Source organism: Microcebus murinus, chromosome 6 (assembly GCF_040939455.1).
Source record: "Microcebus murinus isolate Inina chromosome 6, M.murinus_Inina_mat1.0, whole genome shotgun sequence".
Taxonomy (NCBI): domain Eukaryota; kingdom Metazoa; phylum Chordata; class Mammalia; order Primates; family Cheirogaleidae; genus Microcebus; species Microcebus murinus.
The window spans coordinates 107,487,774-107,505,318 of record NC_134109.1 but is presented as its reverse complement, the minus strand read 5'-3'; the positions used below and the strand labels follow the sequence as shown (position 1 = coordinate 107,505,318).

Sequence of the window (17,545 nt, the reverse complement as noted above, 5' to 3'; positions counted from 1 at the left end):
ACAGCCTTCACACTTGATTCTCAATCTTTAATGCCTATTTCATTTTACCTCTTAAAGTTTGTTTATAACTAAACCCCTGACTGATATTTCAGGAAAGGAAGAATAGGTTCAAGACATGACAGAGGAAAAAATGGAAGTAATATCCTATAAAAACTATGATAGTATCAAAGCTCAGATGGAAAGTTAGAGAGATACAGTTGTTGCTGTAGTTCTGATTCTTTGCTTTGCTTTGTTTTGCTTCATCTGGAGGATCATGGGAAGAAATTAGTAAATAGAGAAAATTCTATTTAGTTTGTAAAATGAAGAAAAATTACTCTACATAGTTAAACAAAAACAAAAAAAAAACCCAGAAGACTGGAAAGAAAAATAATAGCAAAGGTATGGAAAGCTGCCATGACAGATAAAAAAGTTAAAATTGTCCTTTCTCTACCAGCTCCTCATCTTTGCTCAAAATAAATAAATAAATCTATCTCTCTACCTATCTTTAGAGACAAGGTCTCACTCTGTTGCCCAGACTGGAGTACAGTGATCTTCCTGCCTCAGTCTCCCAAGTAACTGTATGCACTACCACACCCAGCTAAATCTTTCTTTTTTTATAGAGATGGAGCCTCACCAAGTTTCCCAGTCTGGTCTCAAACAATCTTCCTGCTTTGAACTCCCAGAATACTGGGACTACAGATGAGTCACTGTATCAGGCCCCAAAAATTATTTTTAAAAAGAATAAAATTCATTTTTAGGGTTAGGACAAATTTGTTTTAACTACAGGCTAACATAAGCAGGATGAGGCAAATAAGAGGAATAACTGGCAAGGATCTATTTACACCTCTACTGCCCTCACTGGACGTTAAGTTCCTCCTCCAGGGCAGGGACCATGGTTTACTAATGAATAAAATAAACACTGATATTCCTGGAATATGGAAATGAAGGAGTAAAGAGAGGAAGAAATTTAAAATATTTCAACATTTTGACTAGGATAAGATTTATCTTTAACTCAGGTACTATATTAGGTAGATTACAAAAAGAAAAAAGGATATCACTAGCTCTCTGGGAGGCCGAGGCAGGCGGATTGCTCAAGGTCAGGAGTTCAAAACCAGCCTGAGCAAGAGCGAGACCCCGTCTCTACTATAAATAGAAAGAAATTAATTGGCCAACTGATATGTATATAAAAAATTAGCCGGGCATGGTGGCGCATGCCTGTAGTCCCAGCTACTCGGGAGGCTGAGGCAGAAGGATCGCTCGAGCCCAGGAGTGTGAGGTTGCTGTGAGCTAGGCTGACGCCACGGCACTCACTCTAGCCTGGACAATAAAGCGAGACTCTGTCTCAAAAAAAAAAAAAAAAAAAAAGGATATCAAATAGAAATGATACTTGAATACATTCAATGTTACCAATTAGGAAGCAAGATTTTTTAAAAAATGCTACATAACAACCTTTATTGGCTATATGGTATACTCTTTCTTGTAATTGCTGGGATTCTAAGTAGTTATAGTATTACCAGATAGGTAACCTTCATCTTTATACTCAAGAATGGGGAAGAATACAGTGTCACTGTGGCTAAGACTACTTTATTCCATGTTTCTTTTCATTTTTCAAGTTTATAGCTGGGGGAGTAATGGAGACAGGCACAGACACTGGTATTTTTTAAAAGTTCTCAGGCAATTCTAACAGGCAACCACTTTAATGGTTTATCAGTTAATTTGTGGGTTTCCTAGGTAGATGATTTTATTATATACATATAATGTCATTTTTTTTTTTTGGAGACAGAGTCTCACTCTGTTGCCCAGGGATACAGTGCCATGGCATCACCCTAGCTCACAGCAACCTCAAACTCCTGGGCTCAGGCAGGCAATCCTTCTGCATCAGCTGTCCGAGTAGCTGGGATTACAGGCATGCGCCACCATGCCCGGCTAATTTTTTCTATGTATTTTTAGTTGGCCAATTAATTTCTTTCTACTTTCAGTAGAGACAGTCTCCCTCTTGCTCAGGCTGGTTTTGAACTCCTGACTTTGAGCGATCCGCCCTCCTCGGCCTCCCAGAGTGCTAGTATGTATAGGCATGAGCCTCGGCACCCAGCCTACTTTTCTTTTCGAATCTTTAGACCACTTAATTTTCTGTGTATTTTTTATTTTTTTTTTTTTTTTTGAGACAGAGTCTCACTTTGTTGTCCAGGCTAGAGTGAGTGCCGTGGCGTCAGCCTAGCTCACAGCAACCTCAAACTCCTGGGCTCGAGTGATCCTTCTGCCTCAGCCTCCCGAGTAGCTGGGACTACAGGCATGCGCCACTATGCCCGGCTAATTTTTTTTTTTTTTTTTATATATATATCAGTTGGCCAATTAATTTCTTTCTGTTTATAGTAGAGACGAGGTCTCGCTCTTGCTCAGGCTGGTTTTGAACTCCTGACCTTGAGCAATCCGCCCGCCTCGGCCTCCCAAGAGCTAGGATTACAGGCGTGAGCCACAGCGCCCGGCCGTCTGTGTATTTTTTTATTTATCAGAATTTCCAATACATTCGAATGGTGATGACAGTCATTATCATCATTTAATTTTCATGGGCATGCCTCTGATGTTTCAACATTAAGTAAAATTTTGCTGTAGATTATTAGTTGACTCCTTTTATCAACCTGAGAAATTACTCTCTCAGTTTGCTAAGAATTTTGTTTTCACTAAATCACGGGCAAGTGCATAATTTTGTTAAATGCATAACTGGCATATATTATGATTACCTTTTGGTTTGTCTTCAATGTTAATGTAGTAAATGCTATAGATGAAAAGAATTTCCCTCTATCATGATCTATTCTTGCATTTCCAGGAAAAATCCTACTAGACCATTGATTAATTCAATTAAGTATTATTTTATTTACAAAATCAACAACATTGTTCCTAATAAAGATGGTTTTCTCATGCTCTCTGTCAAATGTTGGAACCAGGATTATTTTGATTTGGCTAACATGAATTAATGATGCCCTCTCTTTTTCTATGTTCTGAGAAAATTTTCAGTAGGAACTGGTAGTTCCTTCAAGGTTTATGAGATAGAACTTACCCATAAAGTCATTTAGTGCTTTTTGGGGAAGGGGTGGGTAGTCTTATGCTATATTTACCACACTTTTCTGTGGTCATGAGTTTACTCTATTTTTCTACATCTTAGGGGATAACTTAGGCAATTCCCACTTTTAACCTTTCAAATGTATTAGTAAAGTTGGTACACACTATTAATTTATAATTTTGAAATATTTTTCCCATCTGTAATTATGCTTTACATTATTCTAATGGTGTTTGTGCCCTCTTCTCCCCCTCACACTTACCAATGGTTTATTTCCCCCTTTCCAAAAAAAAAAAACCTATTTTTTGGAGAGCAGTTTAAAGTTCTCAGCAAAATTAAGCAAAAGTGACAGTTTCCACATACACCCCACTCCAACACAAGCATAACTCCCCCAACTACCAACATCATACATTGATGAACCTACACCGATACATCATTATCATGAAAGTCCATGGTTTACATGAGGGTTCACACTAGGGGTAATACATTCTATGGGTTTAGACAAATGTATAATGACAGGTATCCTCCATTATAGCAACATGCAGAACAGTTTCAATGCCCAACAAAACCATGCTATTCAGCCCTCCCTTCTTCATAATGTTGCCTTTTCCAGAATGTGACATAGTTGGAATAATACAGTACGTAGCCATTTCAGATTGGCTTCTTTCATTTAGTAATATACACTTAAATTTATTCCATGTGTTTTCATACCTTGATAGCTCATTTCTTTTTAGCACTGAATAATATTCCATATCTGGAAGTACCACAATTTATTCACCCATTCACCTACTGAAGAACATCCTGGATGCTTCCAAGTTTTGGCAATTATGAATAAAAGCTCCTATGAACAGACAGGATTTTATATGGACACAATGTTTTCAACTCATTTGGGTAAATATTATACTAAGAAGCACAACTGCTGGATAATACAGTAACAGTACATCTTGTTTTGTAAAAAACTGCCAAAGTAGCTATATGATTTTGTATTCCCATCAGCAAGAACGAGTTCCTACTGCTCCACATCCTAGCCTGTATTTGATGGTATCAAGAACGAGTTCCTACTGCTCCACATCCTAGCCTGTATTTGATGGTATCAGTAGTTTGGCTTTGGGCCATTTTAATAGGTATGTAGTGGTATCACAATGTTGGGGTTTTCTGATTGTTTGTTTCTTTTGAGACAGACTCTCCCTCTGTCGCCTGAGCTAGAATGCAGGGACATCATCATAGCTCATAGCAACCTCAAAATCCTGGGCTCAGGTGAGCCTCCTGCCTCAGCCTTCCAAGTAGCTGAGACTACAAGTGCACACCACCATACCCAGCTAATTTTTTCTATTTTTAGTGGAGATGGGGGTCTTGCTCTTGCTCAGGCTGGTCTCAGGTCTGTGGCCACCTCAGCCTCCCAGAGTGCTAGGATTATAGGCATGAGCCATCAATGTTGTTTTAATTTGCATTTCCCTGATGACACAGGATGTGGAGCATCTTTTCATGTGCTTATTTGCCATCTGAGTATCTTCTCTGGTGAGAAGTCAACATCTTTCGCTCAATTTTTAAACCGGTGGTTTTCTTATGGTTTTCTTATTGTTGAGTGTTAAGAGTTAACTACGCAGTTTGGGTAATAGTCCTTTATCAGGTAAATTCTTTTGCAAATATTTTTTCCCAGTCTGTTGTTGTCTTCTCATTCTCTTGATGTTTCCCTTTAAAAACATTCATTTCAAATATCTATCTTTCTGTTTTATCTCTTTTTTGTTGCTATTGTTCTCTATTTTATGAATATCTGTTTTTATCTTAAATACCTATTCTATGCTGGGCATGGTGTCTCACACCTATAATCCCAGCTACTCAGGAGGCTGAGGCAGGAGGATAGCTTGAGCTCAGTAATTTGAGACCAGCCTGGGCAACACAGAGAGACCATATTTCAAAAAAAAAAAAAAAAAAAAAAAAAAAGGCAACCTAGTCTACTTTCTTTTGGGCTTACTAACTTCCCATTTCAAAGAACTGGTTCATTTTTTACTTCATTTTCTTTTTCGAACAAAGATACTTAAGACTAAATTTCCCTGTACCTTTTCAGTCACATTGTACTCTCATTATTTAGGTCTAACTATTTTAGTGTAAGGATAATTAATATAGCAAGATACTGACAGGTATCCTCCATTATAGCACCATGCAGAACAGTTTCAATGCCCTACAAAACCATGCTATTCAGCCCTCCCTTCTTCATAATGTTGCCTTTTCCAGAATGGAAGAAATTGCAACAAGAAGAATAAAGTTGTTTAAAAAATTTAAGTTGGACACTGTTAAAATAAACAATTCAAGATGGCTAAAAAGCAGAATGGATGCAGAAAAAAAGGCAAGCAAATTAAAAATAAACTTGAGGAGCTAGGTACAGCAGCTTGTGCCTGTAATCCCTGTACTTTGGGAGGCCAAGCCAGGAGGATTTGCTTGAAATCAGCCTGGGCAACATAGCGAGACCTTGTCTGTTAAAATATGAAAAATAATTAGCTGGGCGTGGTGGTGCACACCTGTAGTTCCAGGTACTGAGAAGGGTGAGAGGCTGAGGCAGGAGGATCTCTTGAGCCCAAGAGTTTGAGGCTGCAGTGAGCTGTGACTGTGCCACAGCACTCCAGCCTGGGTGACAAAGCATGACCCTGTCTCTTATTTATTCATTTATTCATTCATTCATTCATTCATTCATTCATTCATTCATTCATGAGACAGAGTCTCACTCTGTTGCCCAGGCTAGAGTGAGTGCCGTGGCATCAGCCTAGCTCACAGCAACCTCAAACTCCTGGGCTCAAGCAATCCTCCTGCCTCAGCCTCCCAAGTAGCTGGGACTACAGGCATGCGCCACTATGCCCAGCTAATTTTTTTTTCTATATATATTAGTTGACCAATTAATTTGTTTCTATTTTTAGTAGAGATGGGGTCTCGCTCTTGCTCAGGCTGGTTTCGAACTCCTGACCTTGAGCAATCCACCCACCTCGGCCTCCCAGAGTGCTAGGATTACAGGCGTGAGACACCGCACCCGGCCCTGTCTCTTTTTTAGATAGATAGATAGATAGATAGATAGATAGATAGATAGATAGATAGATAGATAGATAGATGGATGGATGGATGGATGGATGGACGGACGGACGGACGGACGGACGGACGGACGATAAATCTCAGGAATTTTCACAGAACAAAGACAAAGATCACAAGTACAGAAGAAGTATTTTGAAAGAAGTCAGAAAACCTGGAAAGAGATCCAGAATTTTCAACATGTGACTAACAGGAATTCGAGAAAGCATCAAGAGAATGGAGAAAAGGTATGCTGAAGAAATAACAGCTAAGAATTTTCCAAAACCAAAAACATGAGTACTCAGACTTAAAGGGCCTAACTGGTTATGTTTTCAAAACTCACATCTGAAAATATTACAATAAATTTCAAAATATTAAGCATTTCTCTTATAGGACTCAATGTTTACTACATATGAAACTTGACTTACACAATTACAAGACATATTTCAGAGTAAAATGAATAAATTTCCAAAAAACATAAGCATGCAAGAAACAAATTAGCCAAAAAAGTGTTAAGTATATACTGTGTTTCCCTGAAAATAAGACAGGGTCTTATATTTTATTTTCCTCAAGAAGACATCCTAGGGCTTATTTTCAGGGGATGTGTTATTTTCCCCTCAAAGCCTCAGCTTGCAGCACACACAGGATGGCCAGGACCTGACAGGGAGAGCCGACCTTGCTGGTGGGGCTGCCCGCACCTTGTGGTCACCACTGGGATAAGTAGCTGTCACGATGGGGCAGATGAGAAGGGCTGCTCCTCTTCTTTGCAGCTCCACAATGAAATGCATGGGTTGTGCAGATATACTGTGTAGCCACGCCCATCACTAGGTCTTATTTTTGGGGTAGGGTTTATATTGCGCAAATGCTTAGAAATCCTGCTAGGGCTTATTTTATGGGTAGGTTTTATTTTTGGAGAAACACGGTAGACAATGAAAAGCCTTAAAAATCAAACGAAAAATTCAAACATTATGGACTTATCAAGCTGAGCTGGAATAGAAAAGGACAAAGAAAAAAACCTATGCTACAGTTTTTATTTTGTACAGGGGATGGATACTGTAACTAAATATTGTTATAAAACTTATACTTTTAAGTATACACGGGCAAACTGTAAAGGTAACTGTAAAGGTAACCACTAGAAAAACTGAAATAGAATACATATATAACTTTGAAATTATCAGAGAAAAATCAAATGAAAACTTTATGAAGTCAACAAAATAAGCAAATAGAAAACATGGTATATATAAAGCACAACTTAAAGTATAGCTATAATTAAATATAATTATCAATTATCTTAAAATGTGAATATGTTAATCTCAGCCATTAAAATATGGTTATAGATTAGTTTTTTGATAAATTTGGATTTTTTGAAAAATCACCTACATGCTATTTACAAAAGATATACCAAAAACCAAATAATCCAGGAAAGAATGGCAGAAAATGGAAAAGATATGCCAAATGCTTAAAGAAAAAAGCATGGTAGTGCTAAAAGCAGACCACATGGATTATGTGAACATCATTAAATCAGACAAAAAGATACTGCATATTGATTTTAAAGACACTATTTAAAGATCCAATTATAAATCTCTAGGTACCCAATAGGTTGTCTTCAGAATACATGAAAACTAAAATTATGAGAAACTAAAAAGTTCACACAAAGAAATTTCCCAGAAGCTTCTTACTTTTAAATTCACCATTACCATACTTGTGTACAATATTTAATTGCTAAACACTTTCAGCAGTGTAATAAGATACAATTCAGAATGTTTATAGAAACACATTACTATGAAACAAACTCAGAGTAAGTCTAGTTCACTAAAGCAGTTTCAGAAGTAAATAATAAAAACTTCTATTCCTAATAGAAGTATCATCATAAAATAAATAAGCCTAAAAGTAAATGTTACCAAAATTAAGAAACACCACTGCTGGGCACAGTGGCTCATGCCTGTAATCCTAGCACTCTGGGCGGTCAAGGCAAGAGGATAGCTTGAACTCAGGAGTTTGTTTTATTTCAGCATATTATAGGGGTAAAAATGTTTAGGTTATGTATGTTACCCTTGCCCCTCCCTCCCAAACTCAGGAGTTTTGAGACCAGCCTGAGCAAGAAAAAGACCCCATCTCTACAAAAAGTAGAAAAATTAGCCGGGTGTGGTGGCACACACCTGTAGTCCCAGCTACTTGGGAGCCTGAGGCAGGGGGATGGCTTGAGCCCAGTTTGAGGTTGCAGTGAGCTATGATGACGCCACTCTGACTCTATCTCTGAAACACACACACACACACACACACACATTAATTAATGAATTAATTAATACAATGGGACAGAATCCTGCCCTGAAACCAGACAACCAGTTTAAGCAGCTGGTCTGGTGGCCAGGAAAGCCTGAGTAACTTCTTAATTTTGTTTTAGTGAATAAACATCATTAATATGCCTAACACAGATTTAAAAGTTTATGAGCAAGAAATCAGATCAAATAATTAGAGGAAGATCTTATTCATGTGCTCCAAGAATGTATCTAGTGATTTTTTTCTGACCTGTTTTTAGTTCTTGGTGCTCAAGAGGATACATGTTTAAGAAACTGAAGTAGAGCAACCTCTGAAATAAATAAGAAACATTAAGTCTGAATTCCCTAACACTAAATTTATTATAAAATTTACAGATGGGAAATACAAGAAATTAAAGGAGTTACTACTTGCATTTTGGTTTGTTCACTTACTAGAACATAAGTCAATTCTTTACTTGCTTCTTATAAATTCAGTTCAATAGGCTTTCTGTGTTACTTCAAAGTACATAGCTGACAACATAGTTCCTTACCTTTCCATTAGCTTCTCTTTATCCCAGTTGAAGTGGCTAAGGAGTATTCTTGTGATAGTTGCTGGATTCTAAAGAAGGAGGGAAAAAAAGTCATTTAAAGGTAACAGCACTTCACTGACATTTAGTGATGTCTAGGATGAACTTAAATTTCCATAATACTCTACCCAAATATCCATTCACAGGATATTTCTTTATTCCCCTAAGGAAATACAAAACTTGAATTATATATGATCAAGACTATTTAAAAATAGTCTGCCACACTAACATGTCATGCTTCTGTAAGAGTCAAAATCAGCCAAAAAGAAATTAAATCAAAAGTAAATTGCTATATTAAAGCAGGCATTAATTAAAATTATTTTTTTTTTTACAATTAAGACTTAACAGCACATCAGCACACTAAATGTAATCAATAAAATTTCTGATGCCTAGCTGGAACAGTGGTGCATGCCTGTAGTCCCAGCTACTTTGGAAAGCTGAGACAGGAGGGTCACTTGAGTCCAGGAGTTCGACCTCATCTCTTTAAAACTAACAATAATAATAATAATAATATTTTTCCCTAATACCTTATACATTGAATAGTTCAAATGGGTCCAAATCATTTCTAAGTCAGAGGGTACTTTGGAGATATTAAACCAAGCTGACAAAATAGTTATACTATGTAATAATTTATAGTGTGTAATCTTAGGATTGCTATTTCATTTTAAGAAGGAAAAGCTAACACTGTGAAGACAGACCAAAGTTTACAATGCTGTCACAAATATCTCCATTTCCCATAAAACTAGTGAGCTTACTCTTTGGGTATAAAATTTTAACTTAAAATGCAAGGGGCCTAAGAGATCAGCAAAGCCTGACTCATTCAAAGACACTAGAGCTAAGCTACAATAGCAGAAGTGGAACTCAAACATGGGTCTGTATTTGTATTGCATATATAATTTTAACACGTCAAATAACATTTCAAAAAAGATTTCTGTGGACTAAAACTACTTTATTTCACCACAGTTAATTACTGATTTAGTTAAAGTCATCTTGTATAAAATGGCAAGAAAGAAATATCTATCTATTTTCAACAATACCATTTGTCAGCGAAAAATTCACACTAATATACTCCCCCTTCCCCCAAAGCCAAGGATGCAGACACTCTCACTAACTCATCCTAGCACATTCTGCTATCTACCTAGGCATTTTTATTTCTCTGACCCAGACTCTCCTAAGAATCCTTCTTCAACACAGCACTCCAGACAGATACCAATAATCTACAAGAGTTAAGATACCAAAAGAAACCTATTAACTGATCCTGTAATGTATATTTGTCCAGAATATATAGACACTGTCGTCTCCAGTTCTTTCTTCTAAGTCACATTTCTAAATTCTTTCTTTTTTTTTGAGACATAATCTCGCTGTCACCCAGGCTAGAGTGCAGTGGCATCATCATAGCTCACTGCAACTTCATACTTCTGAGGTTCAAGAGATCTTCCTGCCTCAGCCTCCAGAGGACCTAGGACTACAGGTGCGCATCACCATGCAGAGCTTATTTTTCTTTTCTTTTTTTTGTTTGTAGCGATGGGGTCTCACCATTGCTCAGGCTGGTCTAAAATTCCTGAGCTCAAGCCATCCTCCCTCCCTGACCTCCCAGAATGATAGGATTACAGGTGAAAGCCACCACTGCTACGGGCCTGATTTAGAAATTTTAAAAGAATTCTCAGAGATTGGTGATAGGTTTTCACAAGATTTGCCTACGACTGAAATAAAGTTAGAAATTTAGATTTAGCCATGTGTAAAATAATAGCAATAATCCTATCAATTGAGAGACTTAAGTTTGGTGGTATTTACTGGAATTGTGTGACTATAACTTTGTGACATCTAGTACATTATAGTCCCCTCCACTAGATAGGGTGCTTGGGGAAAAATATTTCAGGAATTGTTAAGAGTCTCAACTTACAAAGAAAACAAAAAAAAGAGAGAGAGATAGGGGAATGATTTGATGTTGCTAATGCCAAACATTGGATCCAGCCAATAGTTCCCAAACTTATCACTGGTTTATCAAAAATAACTATGGAAAGTTTTGCCAAAAACACAGATTCCCAGGTTTCACCCCATATTTTTACTTAATAGGTTCTGGGCAGGGCCTCTCTGAATGTGCTCATTCCCTTGACAGGTAGGACTCTAAAATTAAGAGAACTCCATGCTTCTGGCTGAAGGAATAAAGAAAAGGCCCCTGGGAGCTGAGAAGTATGGGAGAAATCACTGAGAGGAAAGAAATGGAGAGGTAGATCCCTAAGTCTGTGTGTGGAACACACCCACAGAAGTATAGGAGAGGCTTTCAGAACAGTACTACTATATAAATCACTGCCCAGGTACTAGATTAATTAATTGTCAATGAGAGGTGCAAATGCAAACAACAGGCAAAGGCTTTGAAAACTGAATAGATAATGGAACCAACTGTCTCTGTAAGGTGAGAAAGAACTTGCAGGTATAACCTAATCAGGTTGACCTGTCTGCTAAAACAAACAAAAAAATCTTCAACATTTTCTAAAGGATTTTAACAGGAACCAGAATATTCAAAACACCTGGGATTGAATCTAAACTACCAGACATAGCAAGAACAAAAAAAATCTGACCAATTTTCAAAGGAGAAGATATTCAATAGATGCTGACCTATAGATGGCCCAGACATTAGAATTATCAGGCAAAGACTTCTAAAGTAGCTATCAAAACCATGACCCATTAGGTAAGGGTGAACACCTTAAAACAAATGAAATAAATTTTCAAGAGAGAAACATAAACTATAAAAGAACTAAATGAGAATTTTAGAACTAAACACAAAATTCATTGGATAGGTTCACAATCAGAAAGGAGATGACAGAGTCAGTGAACTTGAAGATAAATCAACAGAAATTATCCAATCTTAACAATAGAGAAAAAATGTTTTTAAAATGAACACTCTAAGGGATATCAAAAAGATGTCAACCAAGAATTCTATAGTCAATGAAAGTATAGTTCAGGAATGAAGACAAAGACATTATCAGACCAAAATAAATATATAAAAAGCAATGATAAAGAGAACTGCCAGCAGAGCTGCTCTAAAAGAAATACTTTAAAAAGTCATTTAGGGGCAAGGGAAATGATACCAATGGCAAACTTGGAACTACAGGAAAGAATGAAGAGCAACAGAAATGGTAAATATCTGGGCAAATATTACAGACTATTTTTCTCCTCTTAAATTTTTGAAAACATAAATCTGTTGAAGTAAAAAATTATAACAAGTCATGATGGGGAGGAAGAGTTAAATACATATAGACATGATACATACAACAACCATAATATAAAGGGGCTGGGGAAAAGTAATCTGCATGGTTGTGTAAGGTTTCTCTGTTTTACTCGGAGTGGTAAAATACTAACTCGAAGTAGAATGTGAACAGTCAGATAGTTATATTATAATCCCTAAAGTAATCACTAAAATAACAAGACCAAGACATATAGCTCTTAAAAAAAAAAAAAAAGCTGGCCTGGCGCAGTGGCCCCTGCTGCTGCTACTCAGGAGGCTGAGGCAAGAGGATTGCTTGAGCTCAAGAGTTTGAGGTTGCAGTGAGCTATGACGACTCCACTGCAATCTAGCTGGGGAAACCGAACGAGACTCTCTCAAAAAAAAAAGAAAAGAAAAAAATAAGTAACCCAAAAGAAGACAGAAAAAGGACAAAGAGAAAAATAACAAGAAAGACTTAAGACCAACCACATCAATAATTACATCAAGTATAAATATTCAAAACAAACCATTTAAAAGACAGCAACAACCAAGTTGTTTTTTTTTAAAGGGCAAAACCACATGTTATCCATAACCCAATTTTCAGTGTATGAAACATACATAATTAAAAGGATAGAAAAAGATATATCATGTAAACACTAATCAAATGAAGCAGCAGTGGCTATATTTCTATAAGACAAAGTAAACTTCAGAAGGGAAATTACCAGTGATAAAGAAAAACTTTACAATGGTAAAAAGGTCAATTTACCAAGAACACATAACAATCTTAAATATATGCTCCTAAGAACAAAACTTCAAAATAAAGTGAAAGCTGATAGAAAGATTAGAGATTGGGATACTCTTCTCTCAGTAATCCATTGAACAAGTAGACAGACTACTTGGAAACTTAATCATCTTCTACTAAATAACCCAAGGAGGAAATCTCAATATTAAATAACCTGAAATGAACAAAAATGAAAATATAACTATCAAAATTTGTGGGACATAGTTAACAGTGTTTAGAGAAAAATTTAACACACTAAACACTTATATAAGAAGTTCTTAAACAAAACAAAACCCACCAACACAAGCAGAAGGAAGGAATAATAAAGAGAAGTCAAAAAAATCAAAAGCAGAAAAACAAAAAAAAATAAAGCTAGTAGTACATACAGATCAATAAAACTAGTAAACTACAAACAATTCTTTGCCCATTAAATTCAATGGCTCTTGATTGTAATTCCAGCACTTTAGGACGAGGCTGGGAGACTGAAACCAGCCCTCACAACATAGCGAGACCCCCATCTCCACAAAAAAATTTAAAAATTAGCCAGGTGCGGTGGCATACACCTGTAGTCTCAGCTACTCAGGAGGCTGAATGAAGCAAGAGGATTGCTTGAGCTCAAGAGTTCGAGGCTGTAGTGAGCTAAGACTGCCACTATACTCCAGCCTCCAGCCTGAGTAACACAGTGAGACTTTAAGTGAGTCTCTTAAGGAAAAAAAAACCCAAAACTCAGATCAAAACGGACCAATTTCTTGTAGATGCAAACTACTAAACTACATTAAAGAAAAAAAAAAGAACACAAATATTCCTGTATCTATGAAACAAATTGAATATGTAGTTAAAACCTTCCCACAAAGAAAACTCAAGGTCAAATGGCATCACTGGTAAATTGTATCAATCATTCAAGGAAGGAAAAAATAACCAATTCTACACAATCTCTTCCAGAAAACAAGAGAAGGGAACACTTCTCAATTCCTATTATAAGATTAGTATCACCCTGATACCAGAATCAGACAAAGACATTACAAGAAAACTACTATATGAACAAAGATGCAAACATAGCAATATATATAAAGGGTAATTACACCACGACTACGTGGGGTTTATCTGAGGATTGCAAGGCTGATTAAACATTCAAAAAATCAATTTAATTGACCACATTAAAAGCCTAAAGAAGAAAATCCACAAGATAGGATACATAAAAAAACCACTGCTAACATGCTTAATGGTGAAAGACTGTATACTTTTCCTCTACAATCTGAAACAAAGCAAGGATGTCTATTTTCACCACTCCTATTCAACACTGTACTGAAGTCTTACAAATGCAATATGGCAAGAAAAAGAAATAAAGGCAGAGATTAGAAAGGAAAAAATAAATCTTTTTCTAGTCACAGATGAATACATGTCCACATAGAAAATCCCATGGATTTACAAAAAGGTTCCTAGAATAAGTTTATCAAGGTCTAGAACACAAGGCCAATGTAAAAAAAAAAAACAAAACAACAACAACAACAACAAAAAAAAACAGCTGTATTTTTATTCACTCGCAATGAACTGGAAATAAAAAATTAAAATAGCACTTATAATAGTACCGAAATACAAAATATTGAGGTATAAATTTAACAAAATGTGTGAAGGATCTGTATGCTGAAAACTGTAAAATTTAAAAAGACCTTAGGCCAGTCGTGGTGGCTCACGCCTGTAATCTTAGCACTCTGGGAGGCCGAGGCTGGTGGATTGCTCAAGGTCAGGAGTTCGAAACCAGCCTGAGCAAGAGCGAGACCACCGTCTCTACTATAAATAGAAAGAAATTAATTGGCCAACTAATACATATAGAAAAAACATTAGGCATGGTGGCTCATGCCTGTAGTCCCAGCTACTTAGGAGGCTGAGGCAGTAGGATTGCTTGAGCCCAGGAGTTTGAGGTTGCTGTGAGCTAGGCAAAGTTTGAAAAATTTTTGAAAAAGGACATCATCTGATTTCAAAACATACTATAAAGCTACAGTATTGGCAAAGAGATACACAGATCAAAGGAACAGAACAGAGACCAGAGACAGACCCACATAAATATGACAAACTGATTTTTTACAAAGGTGAAAACAATTCAATGAAGGGAAAAAAGCCTTTCAACAAAAAGTGCAAGAATAATTAAGATATTCAGATTTTTTTAATTTACTTTATAGCTCACATTTTATACAAAATCCATAAAGGATCACTACCAAATGTAAGAAAGACAATAAAATTTGGGGAGGGGGGGATCTTTGTGACCGTGAGTTAAGCAAACAGTTGTTAGACACAACATGAAAAGCACAAACCATAAGACAAAAACTGACAAATTGGAATTCATCAAAAGTAAAAAGACACTGTTAAGAGAATGGAAAGATATACTACTGACTGAGAGAAAATATCTGCAAATTATATATCTGGCAAAGGACTTGTACCTAGAATACATATTTTTTTAAATCTCTCAAAACCTAACAATAGAAAACAAAAGCCCACTTTAAAAATGGGTGTATTTGATTCCATTTCTATGACAGTGGAAAAGGTAAAATTATAGAGTCTAAGCTGGTCGAGGTGGTTAATCCCAGCTACTGGGGAGGTTGAGACAAGAGGATGGCTTGAGCCCAGGATTTTGAGGCTATATAGTGCACAATGATTGTGCCTGGGAATAGCCATTGTACTCCAGTCTGGGCAACACAGCTAGACCTTGTCTCTTGAAAAAAATTATAAAGATGGTATAAATCCATGGTTGCCAGAAATTAAGGGGAGGAGGGGTTAATTGAACAAATAGATACAGCAGGAAGAGGAAATGCTGAGGAATGTGAGGGAACTGTTCTATAAGTTAATTGTGGTGGTGGTTATATTAATATAACCCTAAGAATTTGTCAAAACTCATAGAACTGTATACCTCAGGGTAAGTTTTATTGTATGTAACTTAAAATATATATTTAAAATATCAAATTATAAAAGTATTCTAACCTGCACTGGAGCACCTAGAGTTCTTTTAAAAAAGAACAATGAGTGTCAAAAAGGAACACCTACCAGAAGGAACACAGATTTGAAATTATTTAGTGCCAGGCAAAGTGTCAGACATTTTACATACATTATCTCATTTAATCCTCACAACAATACCTTATGCACAGTAGGCAATATTTACATTTTACAGATGAAGTTAGAGAAGTGACTTGGCCCAAGATAAGAGGCTAGTAGGATTCGAATATACGCAGAAATTTGAAAACGTTTATACTTATAGCTCCACTCCCTAGAAAGTGGTCAAAGGAGACATATCCACCTGTGTGCCGTCAAAACTGACAGTTTAGTGGAAAGCCAATCAAGCTCCTAGTTGAAATAAAGAGCTCTTCATTCTTTTCTTACTGCTGTTCGTCATTTTTAGAAGACATAAACAAACAAAAACAGTTTGAGCAAAATCACTATAATTAGAAAACTAATTCTAATACTACAAGCAGTGCATTTAACTTTTAGAGGACAATAAAGCAACCTAAAATCCTACATCTTGTCTAGCTATACACTCTAAATGAGTGACTCTCCATTCTGGCTACGTATTAGAATCTCCTGAGAACTTTAAAAATATCAGTAGTTGGGCTTCACCCCCAGCAATTCTGATTATCTGGGGTGGGATATAGGTATGTGCATTTTCACCCAGTATTTTTACCTGAAGCTCCTCCAGATGATACTAATACGCAGTAATAATTGGAAATTACTGTGCTAAACAATTTCCCACTACAGAGGCTCTGAAAAGTTTATTTGCAGAACTCCTGTATAAATGTAGCAGTGTACCATTTCAGTAATTTGAAGAAAATTACATTCCAGGGCTACAGCAGCAGTGTTTGCTTTGAAAGTTATCCAAAATCCTGTTTTGCATTTTTAAAAAGTTGATTAGTGAGTCTGATTATGCCAACTATCCCAGCTGATGTTTTAACATCAATTAATCGAACCAACATCCAACCTTTACCCTTAGATCAAGTGGTTCTGAATTTTATTAGCACAACAGAATCATCTGGGAGGGTTTTAAACAAGCCACACCCTGAGCCAAATATATCAGAATAAGGGGGAAAAAAGAAAGTTGAGCATTACTGTTTTTCAAAAGCTCCCAGGCAATTCCAATAAGCAGTCAACGTGGAGAACCACAATTCTAGACGCACCATATCTGCACGCAGGCCCACATTCAAGAGTGTGGCACTATTCCAGACAGAATCACAACCAAGTTGTTGAATGACGTTCCTATGTTTAATAGAGTGGGAGGCAAGTGCTTTTTTAAAAAATCTCAATAGACAAATTTCTTATTTTATGAGAAAGCTAAGTAATACATTAACAGGTCTTATAGAAGAGGAAACAGGAAAAAAATTTTTTTTACCCAAATTAACATACAAAGAAGGTCTCCAAAACCTAGCTTTTTATTAATCTCAGAATTTTATCTGAAATAGATAATAGGTTAGAAATTCATGTCAATTCAGTTTGAAGATTTTCCTACGTAATAGGCTCACCTTTTTATATTGTTTAATTTAATCTAACAAGCTCAAGTGAGCTGTTAGACCCACAATTTAACGACTATTGTTTTGTAAGGCCTTCATAAACAGTATTAGAAACCCAAGGCCAGGC

At 36.5% G+C, this 17,545-nt stretch overlaps 1 protein-coding gene across 2 annotated transcripts in view; it reads right to left on the bottom strand.

The window, feature by feature from the left end:
• Positions 1-17,545, bottom strand: part of ARIH1 (ariadne RBR E3 ubiquitin protein ligase 1) — a 120,460-nt gene that overhangs the window by 67,165 nt on the left and 35,750 nt on the right. For both annotated transcript variants that reach the window (XM_076004534.1, XM_076004535.1), the window contains one exon: positions 8,904-8,971. In XM_076004534.1, coding sequence (XP_075860649.1) covers positions 8,904-8,971 — 68 coding nt within the window. The remainder of the gene's footprint in view (positions 1-8,903; positions 8,972-17,545) is intronic.